Source organism: Helianthus annuus, chromosome 3 (assembly GCF_002127325.2).
Source record: "Helianthus annuus cultivar XRQ/B chromosome 3, HanXRQr2.0-SUNRISE, whole genome shotgun sequence".
In the NCBI taxonomy this organism is placed as follows: domain Eukaryota; kingdom Viridiplantae; phylum Streptophyta; class Magnoliopsida; order Asterales; family Asteraceae; genus Helianthus; species Helianthus annuus.
The window spans coordinates 102601781-102620317 of NC_035435.2; the positions used below are offsets into that span (position 1 = coordinate 102601781).

The following is an 18537-nucleotide window of genomic DNA, read 5'->3' on the forward strand; positions in this document are numbered from 1 at the left end:
GTCAATTATAAGACGTTTTCATGCTTATTTAGCATACATTCAGAAACGAGTCTGGTGAAATGTAATATGTTTTAATTCGACGGTATAAATTAGAGTTATTGTACTTTTTGATGGCGCTAAGTCTTTATGCAAATGTAAGAGTTGTGTAGTGTTTAGGTAGACGCCTCACTAAATGAACCGACTTGGGTTCAATTCCGCTTCTTTTGTAACCGCAATGCTTTAGATCAAATACGTCGAAACACACGTTTTTATATGGTTGACGCATCATATAACATGCTGCAAGCTATAAACAATTAAGGCGTCGCTGCCGCAACGCGCGCCCTGTGGCAACAATCTAGTTTATAAATTAAGAAGAATTTTTTTTTTTTTTTTTTGTATCTTAAAATGGATTTCCTAATGCATTATTATAATATAATTAAGATTATTATAAAAAATTGGACCTTTATTGAATAGATTCCAATCTTGAGGGACCATTCTCAACCAATTTACAACCCATAAAACCCTCTCGTCTTCATAGTGAATTCAGCAGATAAGCCCTTTCACCCTCTGCAAAAACCATGTCCGTAATCCTCCGGGTTTTACCCGACATAGCAACCCGATCCATCCACCACCTCTCAACCCAAACCCGCCCTCTATTTCACCTCAATCGCATAATCCTCCAACCAGTTTTAAGAAAATCTTTCTGTGCTGTCTCTGCTTCCACAACCGAACCGGTTGTCTCTAATCTCCCGACAACTTCTAAGGAACAGCGACAGCAATCTGTACCTGGGTCTGTTCATGAAACACCCACTCTTGAATGGGTCAATCGAAACTGGTTGTGTGGTGAATTGAGTGAAAAGGATGTGGGTAGAGAGGTTAGGTTGTGTGGGTGGGTTGCACTTCATAGGGGTCATGGTGGGCTTACTTTTATTAATCTTAGAGACCATTCTGGAATCGTTCAGGTTCGGTTTCTATTGCATTTTTATTGAACATGAACATCTGATTTTATCAATTTCTGTTTGGTGTTGCTGCTGAAAGATTTTGTTTGTTGTGGTTTTGTTTTTGTAGTTACAATATCATTGATTTGTTTGTAATGATCATTGGTATGTTATGAGTTGGATAAATTTAAAGAAAATATAAGTTTATGGGTTATAGTTTTTTTGGTGATTTATTGTTAATTTTGGTGATTTGATGTTAATTGCTTGATGGGTTTGTTGTATAATTGGAATCTTGGTGATTTGTTGTGATTTTTTGGATTTTCGTATCGAATGCTGGCGAATTTTGCGGTTTGTGACAATTATGGTAGGGATGTTGATGGGTTATAATATCGGTGATTTAATGTTAATTGCTTGATGGGTTTGTTGTATCTTGTTGATATCTTGGTGATTTGTTGGATTTTTGTATCGAATGCTGGTGAATGATGCTGTTTGTGACAGTTATGGTAGTTATGTTCATGGTTTATAATGAATAAATGAATAAAATTTATCTAATTTTACAAAATTTTTAATAATCTTGATTGCAACCCTGAAGGTTTAAACACATGCCCTTTGTTCCAAAATGATGGTAGATTTTTCTGATGAATGCGATCATGTTTTTATGAACATTTGATGTTATATTCTTTAGGGGGTTAATTTTGTTGATTGAAATTTTGGTAGTTACATTTTGATCACTATATCAAATGCTGTTGAATTTTGCTGTTTGTGACAGTTATAGTAGTTATATTCATGGTTCATAGTGAATAAATGAATCAAATTCATCCAATAATTGCAAAAAATCTTGATTGCAGCCCTAAACACATGCCCTTTATTGCAAAATCATGGCAGATTTTTCTATAAGAACGCGATTATGTTTTATGAACATCTTCTTGATGGGTTTATTGTTGGTTGAAATTTTGGTAGTCGAATGTGATTATTTTGATTACTATATCAAATGCTGTTTACGTCTTGATTAACTCTCATGTTTTTATTAACATTTTATGTTTACGTCTTGATGGGTTTTTTTTCTTGATTAACTCTCATGTTTTTGTTAACGTTTGATGTTTTCGTCTTGATCGGCCTTTGTCTTAATTGCTGAGTGTTATGTGCCTTATGTCCAAGGCTTGATGCAAAACTACTATCGAGCCGGGGGTCTCACTGGAAGCAACTTCTCTATTCCTACGGGGTAGAGGTAAGGTTGTTTAAATCTTACCCTCCTCAGACCCTACCTTAGCTTTGCTGTTGGTGGGATTGTACTGAGTATGATGATGATGATTTTGCATCATTAGATGTTAGCCCATGATAAGTTTTATATTTGTGAAGCTAAACAAATGCAAGTGACTTCAGGTCACACTTGCTGTATGATAGGGGAAAACGGTCAGACGGGTTGTAAGATAGCGGAAGATAGGGGGAAATGGTCATAGGGGCCATATGAAGGGGAAAATGGCCACACGGGCTGTATGACAGGGTTAGGTGATCAGTTTAAGAGCAAGGGTTTTGTGTTTATTTACAACTATAAAGTTGCGTTTGGGGGGTTAGGTGATCGGTTTAAGAGTAAGGGTTTTGTATTTAGTTACAACTATACATTTGCGTTTCTGTGTGTACATATGTGTTTCCTTTACAAAATAGGGTTTTTCCATTTCGGATTTATATTTATATTTCATGAGATGTGGAAGTGCGGTTTTGAAACGGAATCATATTTCAGTTAATCAGAAATAATTACCGCAAAATGCTAAATTAAATCAGAGAAGAATAATACTTCGAAAAGTTGAGAATAATACGAACCAAGAAAAGTGGAATTTACGAACCTGGATGTGAATAATACGAACTGAATAATGACTAAACGAGATGTTGATCTTTAGTGATATCATCTGTTGGTAAAAGCCATATAGATACTGCAGAAAAGTGAAATTTACGAATTAAAAAAAATATATTAAATATCATTAATTACGCATGGGTGGATTTAGGCTGCGCTATAATTACCTTGGAAGCATAAGCGTATTTACTGTGAATCGCCCAGAAAAAAATCGCCTAGGCGCCAAAAGCGCATGCTTTTGATAACTGTGATTTTGTATATAAGTTCACGATACATTGATTTGTTTGTAATGATCACTAGTTAAACTAACATCTTATGAGTTGGATAAGTTCAAAACAAAAATCAAACGGAATAAGTTGGAAGTGGAATTTTTTGCAGAAGTAGGTGCTTTGAGCACCCAAAGAGTGAAACTAGGTGGGCATGGACTTTGTAAGTGAAAATAGGTAAGTCACCATTCCAATCAGCGGCTTTCATGTAAAGATTCCTGGGCTCCTGCAACACTTCTGCACTGTCTCCTAAAGCCGTTGTACGAAACAACAACTTCCTTTAAAGCCACTGTTTGAAACAAAACCTTTCATAAAGCCGCTGAATTGAACAACAACTTACTTAAAAGTCGCTGACCCATATCACCATCTTCACCTAAAGTCGCTGTTTGATACAACCTTCTTAAAACATCGCTGATCCATATCACCAGCTTTGATTAAACAGCTGATTCATAATACCATATTCATAGAAAGCCGTTGGAAGGAAAGGTGGCTTGGTGACGAACCTCTGTGCATATGGTTTCCAGATTTATTTGTTTTGGAATACGTAATAAACCTTTCGGTGGCCAGAAGGATTACAGTTATTGACGGGGTTGTAGACTTGTAGGCATTACGTACCAGTGGAGTGGAAGTCCCAGCTCTGCCGAAGAACTGGAGCAGTTAGAGGAACTCACATGGGGCCTCATGCGGTACAGTTCCGGGCTAGGTGAAGACAGTTGGGTGTGAGTTTTAGAGGCAGATGGGAAGTTCTCAGTCCAGAGCCTAAGGAAACAGCTTCAATGTCAGCGATACTTGGGTGGGTAGGTGGACTTTTTCTGGAATAGTTGGCTGCCAACGAAGGTAAGCTTCATCTCATGGAGGCTTTCATTGAACCGACTGCCGACATTGGTAGAGCTGTCAAGAAGAAATGTGCGGCTGGAGTCAACAATATGTAAACTGTGCGGGTGTGCAGACGAGACTGCGGAACAGTTGCTTGTTTTGTGTGTTTTCGCACAATCTATTTGGGATTTTATAACAAACTGGTGTAGGATCCCGGGGTTGTTTCTGATCATTAAGGATGTGTTGGAGGTTTGTAAACATGCTAGCGGGTCAAAAAGATGGAAAAAGGTTATAAATGCGATTGTACAAGTCGCTCTATGGAGGCACCGGAATGACGTTGATTTTAACCGTAAAATGGGCACACTAGAAGGCGTTAAAGAAGATATAAAACAACTGGCTACCTCTGGCTCTGGATAAAAATCAGGTCAAAGGCACAAAATTTGTCATGGTTTCAGTGGTGTAGATTTGATTTACATAGTATGCATGTGTAATGTTTTTGTTTAGTTTTGGTGAACACTTGTTCCTGGTGATGGACTAACTTATCTGTGGTTGTGGTCCTAAACTGCGGCTTTAATGAACATTGTAATTCCATTCAGCGGCTTTAGGAGACAGTGCAGAATTGTGTGTGTTGCAGGAGCCCAGGAATCTTTACATGAAAGCCGCTGATTGAAATGGTGACTTACCTATTTTCAAATACATAGTCCATGCCCACCTAGTTTCACTCTTTGGGTGCTCAAAGCACCTACTTCTGCAAAAAATTCTTGTAATTGGCTAAACAAACACTACTAACGTGTCATACGGGTCGTATGGTCATATAGGTCATATGATAGGGCGGAAATGGCTACATGGGCCATATGATATAGCGACATGGCCACACGAGCCGTATGGCGTGTTAGACTGACAATTCATATGGACCACCAGGTCATACGGCTTGTATGACCATTTTCGCCCTGTCGTACGGTTCGTACCATTTTCGATCAGTACTACAACCCGTATGATGACTTCATCTGTGTATCTCTAGCATTATATTAATATTTATGTGTTCATGACACGTGGGATTCATTGTCCTTCCTGTTTTATTGCTTTCTATCTATAATTTGCAATTTAAATCAAAGCATGTTACTGTCTTGCTTTACAATTAGCTGTATGAATGAATGCTTATTATATATATAAAAAACAGATTACAACACTTCCAAATGAATTTCCTGAAGCTCATTCTATGGTGAATGACTTGAGACTTGAGTACGTAGTGTCTATCCAAGGCGTTGTTCGGCTCCGTCCAAGCGATTCCGTTAATAAAAACATGAAGACCGGCATGATAGAGGTGGGATCACATATAATTTAACCTCTTCAAAACTATGATGCAAAAGATATTAATACATACTTCAGGTCACTGCAGAACAAGTTCAAGTGTTGAATTCAGTGAAGGCTAAGTTGCCATTCTTGGTTACCAGTGCAGATGATGCCAAAGATTCTATTAAAGAGGAAATCCGCTTAAGGTAGCCTTAGTGATTTGCGTCAAAGATGTTTTATTAGTCCATTTGGTTACTCTTTTTGGTTAAAAGTAGGGGTGTAAACGAGCCGGGCCGAGCCCGAGCTCGACCAGGCTCGAGCTCGGCTCGTTAGGTGTTTATGAAGCTCGAGCTCGGCTCGCGAGTAAAACCCAAAGCTCGAGGTCGGCTCGAACTATTTTGAGAACAACCTTAAACGAGCTAAAAGCTCGGTTCGAGCTCACTTCAACATCGCTTAAACGAGCCAAGGCTCAGCTCTAGCTCGGCTCATCAGTGTTATCATCATTATTAATATATTATATATAAAAAAATTAAAATTTTGTACGGGCTCGTTTAGGCTCGCGAGCCTAAACAAGCTTTGTATTTCAGGCTCGAGCTCAGGCTCGTTAAGGCTCGTCTCGTTCGAGCTTTTAACCAAGCCGATCACAAGTAGCTCTCGAGCCTCTAGGCTTGTTTACACCCCTAGTTAAAAGCATTGATAAGATGGGTTTTGTAGATACCGTTGCCTTGATTTACGTCGACCACAAATGAGTTCCAACATAATGCTGCGACATCAAGTGGTGAAGCTCATGCGGAGGTATTTAGAAGATGTGCATGGTTTTGTGGAGGTATTTCCTATAGAAATTAAGTTTGAATTTATTTATAAATGTCTAATTTTGATCCTGAAATTTTGATGGGTGTAAGGTAGATTGAGACTCCAATACTCTCTAGGTCAACTCCTGAAGGTGCTCGGGATTATTTGGTTCCATCAAGAGTTCAGGTAATTTAATTTATATTCATATTCTGTATATTTTAGCTAAATTTGAATTTGACGAATTATTTTTTTGGTAGCATCCTTTATTTTCTATTATATGATCTTTTGTTGGCTGTATGCTATTTAAAGCTACGTGTGACATTTTATGTTGTAAGGTAGTTATCGATGAAGGCTAGGTTAGGGTTCTAGAGTGAACACTAGTGTCTTTGCGAACTGAGTGAACAAATCCTAGCCATTGATTTACACACGTGTGTGGCTAGGATTTCATCATCAAATACTGGCCATTGATTTAAACACGTGTATGGCCAGAATTAGTTCGCTCAGTTCGCAAGTACACTAGTGTTCACTCTTGAACCTAATCCATGAAGGCTATACTTATACCTTGAATGCTTAACATTGATTGCATACTCATAATACATGCAATGTATATGTATGTATACACTCTTCCTTTTTGTACTAGGATGACAAGAAAGCTAATTAGATAAATAAAATAATACAACATAAGTCTATCTAGCATCTTAATTGTTGGTCTAAAGTTACTTAAAGCTATATTCCACTGTTTACAAAAAAAATAAAAATAAATAAATAACATCAATTGTCTTTCAAGAAATGTCATCACATGAATTGTACATTCAATTTAAACTTCTACAAGATCTTCAATCGCTTATGACCTTTGTACAATTTGCCACTAACTCCTGCTTATGCACTATACACCGAAGTAATTAATTTTAAACATACATTGTAACGTACCTAAATAAATTATTCCAATTTTAAAATGGTTGTCTAAAGATTTGATATACAGATAAAGATTGCACACGACCTTGGTTTAAAAAAGCGTGCCTTAAGCGCGCTTAAGGGCAAAGCGACCCTAGGCGCAAAGAGCTGCGCCTTGTGTGACATAAGGCGAGCTTTGTACAAAAAGCGCACAAAAAGCAAGCTTTTCTGGAAAAAAAATCCCACTGAGGCGCGCGCTTATCGTACAGAAGGTGTTTTTGTGCTTTAAAGTGTTATAAATGTAACTAAAATGGTTGTACATTAAGTGATTTATACATGAAATCATATATAAACCTTATTTATCACTATATTTTGGGTAAGGGATGCTAAAAGTCCTATAGGATATATATAAAAAATATATAAGCACCTTGCGCCTCACGTACGAAAGGCCGCCACTTTTGCGATTTGCGCTTTGCGCTTTGATTTAGACCTTGTCGCTTTTGTGCGCTTCACGCTTTTTTAAACCAAGCACACGACTCAAGTTTTGTAACCTTCTAAATACTTGCATCCTGGGGCTTAAATCTACAATGTGTCTAAATATTTGCCAAAGAAAAAACTACTAAAAGTATTATAAAAAAAGATATAGATACTAAGAGGGTTTGTTCAAATTTATTCAGATGGCTTTCTGTCTTGTGTAGCATATGTAACAAACATATTTTAAATGTCTTATTTATATTCGAATTTATAATAATTGTATCCTGATTCACGCTAGTTCACTTTATGAAGCCAGGGACGTTCTACGCTTTGCCCCAAAGTCCACAGCTGTTCAAGCAAATGCTAATGGTCTCGGGTTTCGACAAATACTATCAAATAGCAAGGTAATCTTTTTATCTGTTTTTTTTTTCTTATTAGTTGTGATTTTGTCTAATTTTTAACTAATTCCAGCATTGTTTTGTTGCAGATGTTTTAGGGATGAAGATCTAAGGGCCGATAGACAACCTGAATTCACGCAATTGGATATGGAATTGGCTTTCACGCCTCTTGAGGACATGTTAACCCTCAATGAAGATTTGATTAGAAAGGTTCCAAACATTTTACGTGCAATGAAAGAAGATTTTTTTTAACTATATTTCTTTGAATAAAGTACACGGATGGTCCCTGTGGTTTACCAAAATTTTGGATTTAGTCCCTAGCTTTCCAAAAGTACACGGATGGTCCCGGTGGTTTGCACTTTGTAACTCATTTAATCCCCAACTTTGCCAAAAGTCACATGGATGGTCCCTTTGGTTTGCACTTTGTAACTCATTTAGTCCCTAAGTTGGACTTGCTAAAACCTTTAGATTTGTTGGCTGGGGACTAAATGCGTTACAAAGTGCAAACCACAGGGACCATCCGTGTACTTTTAGAAAGCTAGGGACCAAATTCAAAATTTTGGTAAACCACAGGGACCATCCGTCTAGTTTACTCTATTTCTTTTCTTTTTTGTTTAAAATAAAATTGACTCCAAAATTGTATTTGGATTTTTTTTATGTTTTATTTTGTCCATTGCAGGTTTTTCTAGATATTAAAGGTGTTGAGCTACCAAACCCTTTCCCGAGGCTTACATATGCTGAGGCAATGAACCGTTATGGCTCAGACAGACCGGATACCCGTTTTGATCTCGAACTCAAAGATGTAAATATTATGCCCATAATGCATATCTACTTTCTTCTTTATTTTAGTAAGAGTAAATTACGATTTTGGCCCCTGTGGTTATATCACTTTTACCCTTTTAGCCCAAAAAGGAACTTTTTAACATCTGAGCCCCCAACGTCTTTTTTTCTAACCTTTTTGGCACCCAACGTCTTTTTTTCTAACCCTTTTGGCCCCTAAAAGTAAATGGATGGGGTTAGTGTTAGGGGCCAAAAGGGTTAGAAAAAAAGACGTTGGGGGCTCAAATGTTAAAAGATTCTTTTTTTGGGCTAAAAGGGTAAAAGTGATATACCCACAGGGGCCAAAATCGTAATTTACTCTTTTAATAAAAAGATTCATGTAACCCTTTGCAATTCTGTTGTCTTAATCGCAGGTGTCCGATATTTTTTCCGATTCTTCTTTCAAAGTTTTCACAGATGCCTTGAATAACGGAGGAATAATCAAAGTATTATGCATCCCTTCGGGAGCGAAAGCTTTTTCCAACACCGCTCTTAAAAAAGGCGACATTGTTAGTGAAGCAATTAAATCTGGGGCCAAGGGTTTGCCATTTTTGAAGATACAGGAAGATGGTGATAGTTAAATATGAATATATACGTATGCTCCTTAAAGTCAATGCTTATGTGTGCGAACAATTTATTTAGTCAACATACTTTATTTGTAGGTCAACTCGAAGGGGTTCCTGCGCTAACATCAAGTTTGGATCCCACTAAGAAAGAATTGTTTTTGAAAAGATGTGAGGCAGGATCAGGTGACCTTATCTTGTTTGCAGTGGGTCCCGCTTCGTCGGTCAACAAAACTTTAGACCGGCTCAGATTGTATGTGGCCAACATGTTGGGCTTGGTTGACCAGGTAAGTTCTTATGATGATATGCTTTGACTTACTTATCATACTTCTGTGCGCGTCTGCGTATCTTTCTGAAATTTTATTAATATTTATTTTCTCTATATATGCAGTCTAAGCATTCTATTTTGTGGGTAACGGATTTTCCGATGTTTGAATGGAATGATTCTGAGCAGAGGCTTGAGGTTTGTAATATGGCAAACAAGTGTTGTTTAAAATTGAAATAAAATATTAATAAACGCGACTTAAGAGTTTAAATATTGATTTTCGTTTTATAAATTGTTGCAGGCGCTTCATCACCCTTTTACCGCCCCTAACCCCGAAGACATGAATGATCTTGCTTCTGCTCGTGCCTTGGCTTATGACATGGTCTACAATGGCGTTGAGGTACTTTTTTATGTTGGAAATATATATATAGGAAGAGGTCTATATAAGGATGCAAATGAGTCGAGTTGCTCGAGATCGGCTCGAGAAAAAGCTCGAAGCGAGTCGAGTCTTATCGAGCCCGAGCCGAGCTTGAGCTTGAGCCTAAAATAAAGCTCATTTTTTATCAAGCCCGAGCTCAAGTCTGGCATGTGAAGCCCGTCAGTATTAGTTTTTATTAATATTAAATAACATTTACCCCTTACTTAAAGTTGTCTAGTAAACGATCCGAGCCGAGCTTATTTAAACTTGTGTACGAGCCGAGCCCAAATCTAAAAATAAGCTTGTTTAGTAAACGATAAACGAGCCGAGCTTTAGCTTTGAAAACAAAGCTCGAACAGAGCCGAGCTCGGCTCGTTTGCACCCCTAGGTCTATAGAGTGTTTGGATGTGTGTTTTGACTAATGAGAGTGATTAATGATATTCAGCTGGATTAACATGGGCTGTTAAAAGAAAACAATGTTTAACTAATGAATAAGATAAAAGGACCAAAAAGGAAAACTTGTGAAATAGGGCTTAAAGTCTCTTAAAATAAGATTAAGAGAAGGGTTATATTAGTAATTTTTCACATGGTCACATATATAAAATGGTACCATTGTACGAATAGTCACATTTATTTTTATAAAATAGGACCCATAATCACATTTATTTTACATAGAACCAAACATATGCATCCAACCGACAAGTTAAAGTGTTGAGTTTTTTTTTACAAGATGTTTTCATACAATGTTATATTTTAATTGGTTCGATTTGTTCGCGTTTAGATTGGTGGAGGAAGTTTGAGGATTTATCGGCGTGATGTCCAACAGAAGGTTCTAGAAATTGTTGGCATTTCTCTTGAGCAGGTGAGGAGATACAGCCCATAGTGGTTGTTGAACTCCATATAAATTTAATGTAATTAACTACTAATCTGTAATTAACTATATATTTGCAGGCTGAAGCCAAGTTCGGTTATCTTCTAGAAGCGCTAGACATGGGTGCTCCTCCACACGGTATGTGATTCTAGAATTAATTACGAATAATTAAAAATGTTTGACTAATAAGTCAAATATTAATAAAATATCCATCTATCAAGATTGGAGATATGTTGCTGGCCAAGATCAATACTGCCAATAATTTTAAATTAAAACTAATCGGTGGTTTATTTGGAGAAACGGCACAAGAAAACTTGAGACTGTTGACTATTTAAGGTCAAATTGGCTATTTTTCAATGTTCAGATGAGTTTAAAAAGCTAGTCTTACAAGAAATCACTATGATTAATTTAGGGGTGTGCAGAATTCGATTCTGGTCCGGAAAATCGAAATTCGACTCAATTCGATTCGATTATCAAGAATTTGAATTCAATTATTAAATGTGAGTCCTGTAAATCGAATACGAGGTTATAATTATAAATTCAATTCGAAATTGGAATTCAAATGTTACATATATATTTATTATATTTATATATATTCGCACATATAACTTTAATTTGGACTATAATATAAATTAATCTATAAACTAAATATAAGTCCTAAAATAGCCCATTACCAAGCCCAAATAGCCCATAAAGAATATACGTATTTTAAATGAATTTGAATCAAAACGAATTTGTTTGAATTTTTCGGAATTCAATTCAAATTCAAATTTTTAGTCGAATACGAATTGGCGTTTTAATTCGAGTTGAGTTGAGCAGCTTTTAATCAAATTCGAATTCAAGCAAAAAAAAAAAATAAATTATTTGAAAAATTCGATTCTAGTATTTCGAAAATTCGTTGTTCGATTCGATGAACACCCCTTGATAACCATGACAATACTTCACTTCTCAATAATTGATCTGCATTTATTGAAGTGTTGTCGCACAAGATCGTTAAATTTAAATCTGAAACTCTACATGGTTGACTGACATTCATACTGTAATATATCTTTTTTCGGATAATTTGATTTGAGTAAACGACAACGGATTTACAGGAGGAATTGCTTATGGGTTGGATCGATTGGTGATGCTACTGAGCGGTAGCAGTTCAATAAGGGACGTGATCGCTTTCCCCAAAACCACCACGGCACAATGTGCCCTTACTCGTTCTCCTTCAGAGGTGGACCCTCAACAACTCCAAGACCTCTCTTATCGCCTTCAGTAGACTTCTTTTTGATCCATGTTTCTTTTTTATAACCATTTTGATCGATATTTCATTTTTATATAAAAAAACACTATTCATAAACTTTCATCATTTGTAATTTTATCTTAATTTTTATTTTAGTTATTATAAGTAATTTTGTTTTGTGTTAAAATTGAGATCAATATCTATATAGGAATAAAGATATTGGTTCAGAGACAATATAACCAGATTAAAGGCTGTATTAAAAGGTTTGCATCTTCATGTTTACTTGTTTTTGAGTTGATTGGTTTGTTTAAAACTTTAAATTGAGTGTACAAGTGATCTACTAGCCTTTTTTAGTCCACAACCATTAATGGTGGTTGTCCTAAAAGAAATCTACTTGTTATGTCATGAAACATACTTCTTTTCAAAAACAAATTATAAATATAAACAGACTAGGTTATGGCCCCGTGTGTTACACGGGTTGATTAATGAAAACGATATAATTTATTATTTGTAATTACTTATTATTTTTAATCTACTCTTGATAGTTTTGATTGAACATACATGATAAATTCATAAGTTGTCATTAACAACATTGAATTTCATGGGAGAAACCTCTAATAACATTGAATTTCATCGGATAAACCTCCTAAAATAATAAAATAAAAAAACAAAGTCATCAAAATTCACACCAACAAAACCTGGGAAAAGTTGAATGAAAGAAAGGAATATTGGATTTTAATCATCTCAATTATTCGTCGTTGCCCGCTAACAGTTCCAATTTAAAAAATAACCACTGGTTGAGTGGTTGTCCCAACTATTAACATATTGGCTTCCAATGGACCCTGACTAACAGAACCCTAATGTGGGTTAGTCTTCGATCGCCGGAAAAACGCTTTTAGCCGGAAAAAGGTTCCTAAATGTTCGATCTAAGGTTACAAAAAGGTTTAAGACGAAAATGTTGAGTTTTCCAGCAAAAAACTTGAGTTTTCCGGACAAAAAGAAGTTTTCTGGCGATAAAAGAATTTACGGCGACCTCAATAATTGGGGTTTTTAGTAGAAAAAGGTTCCTAAAGTAAGTAAAAGGTCACAAAGAGGTTTGGGACAAAAAAAATGAGTTTTCCGGCCAAAAATGAGTTTTTCGACCAAAAACGTTTTTCCAGCGACTGAAGATTTAAATAAAAAATATATTATTTTTATCCATAAATTTTATCGTTTTATCTTTTACCCTAAACAAATATATATAGATAATATTTGTTAATAAGATTCAAGTAATAAATGAAAATACAAGTAACAATTTTATCTTTTTATCTTGTACTGTTTTGTTTTCCATTTATATTTATCAATTTTATTATTTGGTATACAAAATTAAATTTATTCAACCCGTGCAATACACGTGTTTTTTTAAATATATTCTTTTATAATTTAGTATGGAAAACAAAACAGTAAAAGATAAAATTATTACTTGTATTTTTATTTATATTTTTAAATTAAAAATCTAAAACATTAATAGAAGCCATGAGTTACCTATGCTTATTTTATTATAATTCAGTTTTATTAATCCCTACTATAAAATAAAGTCATGATAAATATAAATGGAAAAAAATAGTAAAAGATAAAATTCATAGATTAAAATAATATATTATTTATTTGAATCTTATTAACAAATATTATCTATATCTATTTGTTTAGGATATATTTTTTGTTTGAATTTTATTAATAAATATTATCTTTGTCTATTTGTTTAGGGTAAAAGATAAAAAGATAAAATTTATGGATTAAAATAATATATTTTTATTTAAATCTTATTAAATAATATTATCTATATCTACTTATTTAGGCGGGAAAAAATAGTTGAGATCACCTAATAGAGCGACATGTGTCCCCCATATGATTTACTTTATTATATGTATAGATTAAGATCGACACAAATTGTTTAAACTAAGAGGGTGTTCGGGATTGAGTTTTGAAGGAGATTTTTAGATTATTGAGTTTTGAAATCGTAAATAATCATTTTTTAGTGTTTAGGTAAAAAAATTAAAAAATTGATTATTTGCGTTTAGAAAGTTAAAAAACACAGTTTTCCAAAAGCAGCTACCCCCTACTGCAACAAAACACAGTTTTCCAAAAATTAATTATTTGCGTTTAGAAAAAGATTTTCACTTGTTTTTTTTTTTTAATATATATTTTCCAAACACTTAAATAGTTGATTATCTGATTATTGTGATATCAAGGAACATAATCAAATCCAAACACTATATTTCAACATCACGTTTTGTTACAATTAATTATCTTATTCTGATTATTCAAAACGCATAATCTACTTTTAAAACTCAACCCCAAACACCCTCTAAATTTAAATCTATAAATTTTATGTTTAAACTAGTTTTTATTTACTTTATTTTTCTGTGGTCATGTATATGATTCCATCCTCAGCTTTTAATATATGCATAGTTGTGTACTTAAACTAGACACCCTTTTTTGAATTGGTAAGTGGGTAAGTAGTCTATTTTCTTCTTCATAAAATAGCTGGAAATAGTACATGAAATAAAATATTATTTGAAAATAGGTTCAAATTCTTTAAAAAAAATTTAACTTTACTAATAAATGATCCAGGACCAGGTACACGAATTGAACATTTTAAGTAAGAAAAGTGTTGTTGAAGAAAACAAGGACTTGAATATTAATGAGTAGTTGTTGTTTGGGCAAGTCTACTTAGATCAATCCCATATCTAGCCATAACATAACAAGCCCTAAAATTGTAGCTGGGCAGCTGACCTTTAACTTCACATTATTTGTGGTTGGGAATTATTGACCAAAGTTATATACATAATTGTTTAATTTATTGTAGCTAGAGTTTTGCCTTCTTTGTTTAAAAAATGAGTTAAATGCCATTTTAATCTTTGTGGTTTGGGTCATTTTGCCAGTTTAGTACAAAGGTTTCATTTTTAACCTGTGGGTTCAAAAAGGTTTCACAGTTGCCATTTTAGTCCACTGGGTTAACTTCATCCATTTTTTCTGTTAACGAGAAGACCAATTCGGTCATTTTATATGGCTGAATTGCTCTTTTAGTTAACAGAATTACATACAAAATGACTGAATTGGCCTTCTCATTAACAGAAAAAATGGATGAAGTTAACCAAGTGGACTAAAATGACAACTGTGAAACCTTTTTGGACCCACAGGTTAAAAATGAAACCTTTGAACTAAATTGGCAAAATGACCCAAACCACAGGGACTAAAATAGCATTTAACTCTAAAAAAATTATACAATAGATTTTGAGTTCTGTTTCTAAAAAAGTTGTAAAGTTTTTATATATTCAAATATGTATATATAGGAAGAAAAGAAATTTAATGAAACAATTTAATATGTAAAAAAATTAATGAAACAATTTAATGCATACATTGGAGTAGAAACAAGTTTAGCATAAACTACAGTGATATTAATTCTTATCTGAATTTGTATATAACTATTGTATCAATTTATATATATGAATTTTTAATGCGTCACATGTAAACTAAATTAATCAACATGTAAATTAACATTATTCCAAAAAAAAGAAGTTTGATGCATCAGTCTAGAAAACACGTATCCATGACTTCGTTAAGAAGACAAGCAACATGATCACATAAAACAACAAACAACATAGATATGTCAAGCTAAAATACTTGTATGACACACATACTTCTTAATGAAGTATTAATATACAACCCTTGTTTGGCCATGACATTATGTATGACAGCTTTATTTAAAATACTTAAACTTAAAAATGATTTATGTTGTGAAAAAATGAATGAAGAATAATTAATCAAAGACATGATGAAAGTATGGGACCGACAATTACCTCCCTTCATGCAGGGCCGGCTCGTTAGGCTTATCAATCTATGCTAAGGCCTAGGGCCACCTAAAAACAAGGGCCGCTAATATTTTTTTTTTCTTTTCATGTATTAAACTTGTTTTTAGCCAATTTAAACAATGTTTCTAAGCTCCTGATTTAGGATTTTACTTTACGAGTCCACAATGCCCTCACACTCTTAATTCCAGAATCCAAAAGAAGCACCGCAACACACCAATCCTCGTTACTTGCAACGTCTTTTGAGTAACCAATATGAAATTGATTACGGATTGAGTGAAATTAGCGCCGACATCGGGAAAATCATCGCCATAGCTATTCAATGTCTCAAATCTCAATCTCAATAGGGTCCGGACTTTGTAGTCCGCTTATGGCTTCCAAAAATGTTGGAACGACCATTCCTTCATGAAAAATAGAAGAAAAAATTAACATATATTGAAACCACATAGGTTATAACTGTGTGCTTTTATAAGAAACACTTCAGTAAGAGTAACTAAGTTTTGCAATTGTTTCATTAAACTTTTTATTTTTTCTAAAATTACTAGCTTTCATTAGGTGTTATAATCCTATGTAATTTTTTCTAAACATTTATTTCTTTTAAAATTAAGTGAGATAAATGAAAGATATATGAATATTGGTTATTAATAAGTAATATTTTCTTTTCCAATTAACTAGAAGTAGGGGGTAATAATGACAAAAAAATCACCAAATAATATCCAAGTTTGATAATTGTTAAATTCTAGTCGAATCGAAAAAACAAATATTGAAGAAAGAGTGGTTAATCAGAAGGTTAGTTTACGGGTCGAGTCTTGTCAAGTAGGGTTAATCCCTTCTTTCCTCGATCGATGGTTGGGTCGTCTTTAATCTGTCACCTAGACAGTGAAACACATAGTGATTCGTAACAAGGAGAATGGGGTGGGGGTTGCTCTTTGTTACCACCCTCCGGCGTGAGAATAAGTATTTGCTTTGAAAGCAAGATAAATGTTTAAACAGTAAGTGTGAGTGAGTAGATTAGCATTATCTCAAACCTGGTTCGAAGTTGGTATTTATAGCCGAAGAGTGAAAGAGAGAGGCCAATGGGCCCGCTTGATGGGCCTTGCGCCTGATTGATAATTTGCAGCTTTTCATGGACCTGGCAGGAGCGTAGGCCCCGGAAGTGTCAGGCGCACAGTAGAGGTGTCGCCACGTGTCCTGCTGTATCAATCGCACGAAGGAACGGTCGTCACATGGCCTGCTGGGGTTGTTAGTCTGTTCATCAGCTTTATGCAAATGGACTGGGTAGCCGCGTATTGAGCGGTCAGCTGACCGTTGTTGTCAGTGTAATGTCATGTCGGTTGTCCACAGAAGTCAAGTTGACACTTCCACTTGCATTATTATAAGATGCTCCCCTTCGCGCGTGCACCCTGCGGGCTTACGCAAGCTCATAACATGCGTTGGGTGAGTTGTACATATATATGTCAAAATATCTATACATTACTTTGCACTTCCTTCGCACTCCCCTCACATGCCCGCACGGGACAGTAGCATGGAAATGTGTTTGACAGAAAGTGAATGTAGTAACATTTGTAGAAGATGTGGATTCAGATGATAGTAGCAACTATCATCTTTAGTAGCGATCATTGCATTCCGTGTATGTTACCGAAAACAGTCATTTTCATACACAAGGTGAGATTCTCATCTTTTCCTGAGTGGGAAAGCAAACCGGTTCCGCGCGTGTCCTCACGAACCGAGGCATATTCTTTGTCGATTGGGACAGTAAACCGGGTGATGGTCACTCGCATCCAAGCCTGGCGTAAGATTTGAGACCATACCCTTTCAAATATATAATCACTAAATAACCAAGATTTATACATTTACGTCACCTCATGTTATTTTTTTAAACATTTATAAAAAAAATATAGAATTGGAATATCTAAATGAAAGTTGTGTGACTTTAGTAGAACATTTGTGAAACTTGGTTACTATTAGGTATAAATTTTCTTATATTAGTATAACCAGGTTATAAACCTATGTATTACACAGGTTGAATAAATGAAATATTAAATAGTTCGCAATGAAGATTTGACATTATAAAATGGTATGTTGAAATATTAAATAGTTCTGTTTATAGAATTGTAACAAATGATGTAACCAGTTATTTATTTATTTATTTATCATGTATGTATATATAATGTAGATGTAATGTCAAAGGGTTGAAAGAGCATTAACGAACATTACAAGGGTTGAAAATGAAAATGACTGGACCAGTAAGATTACAATGATGATGGATGTATCACATGATGTATAGAAAAATGAGATGAACAAGTGTCAAAAAATATGATAAAAATAAGGAAACATGTTAACGGTGGGCGGATGAAAGAAAGCCCATTGTTTGGTGTTCCTTTCTGGCGCCACCAATCCCACATCTTTATCCAATCCCCGACACAGCTCCTCGACAGCTTGCCAAATCATCATCTTTATACGACTGTATAATAAGCCAAAACCTTTGTGACAAAAGCAACAAGAAATAAATCATCAATTCACATTTTTTGTAAAGATTTTTTGTGATTGTGTTCAATCATTTTCTGAGTTTATAATGTTTAAAAATAGTTTAATTTAAAGTTATGAATCACTTTGAAAAATTGTATATATTTGACTTTATTTATATATATTAGCAAAAATTACAAGTTTTGTCCTTTATCTTAATACCACTTGTCAGGCGGTGTCCTTTTTAACGAATTTTGATAAGTTTTGCCCTTTACAAGGAATTTTGTTGCTGGTTTTGTCATTTAGGCTTAACCCAGTTAGATTTTCTTGTTAAATCTTGTCACCCAAGGATAT

At 34.7% G+C, this 18537-nt stretch overlaps 1 protein-coding gene across 1 annotated transcript; it reads left to right on the forward strand.

The window, feature by feature from the left end:
• The first annotated feature begins 512 nt into the window (after positions 1-512).
• On the forward strand, positions 513-12100 carry LOC110929145 (aspartate--tRNA ligase, chloroplastic/mitochondrial). Its single transcript, XM_022172266.2, has 15 exons — positions 513-941; positions 5032-5175; positions 5241-5350; positions 5859-5970; positions 6051-6122; positions 7617-7708; positions 7792-7912; positions 8382-8504; positions 8896-9091; positions 9184-9371; positions 9476-9547; positions 9651-9749; positions 10549-10629; positions 10719-10776; positions 11733-12100. Exons 1-15 carry the CDS (start codon positions 558-560, stop codon positions 11900-11902), a joined length of 2022 nt encoding a protein of 673 aa, XP_022027958.1. The 5' UTR covers positions 513-557; the 3' UTR covers positions 11903-12100.
• Positions 12101-18537: the final 6437 nt, after the last annotated feature.

What these genes read in the sequence shown, in the direction of transcription:
- LOC110929145 (XM_022172266.2), top strand. Translation starts at nt 558, where the DNA reads ATGTCCGTAATCCTCCGGGTTTTACCCGACATAGCAACCCGATCCATC. An exon ending in TTGATCTCGAACTCAAAGAT is followed by an intron (nt 8,505 to 8,895) that starts GTAAATATTATG and finishes TCTTAATCGCAG; the next exon opens with GTGTCCGATATTTTTTCCGA. An exon ending in TTGGCATTTCTCTTGAGCAG is followed by an intron (nt 10,630 to 10,718) that starts GTGAGGAGATAC and finishes ATATATTTGCAG; the next exon opens with GCTGAAGCCAAGTTCGGTTA.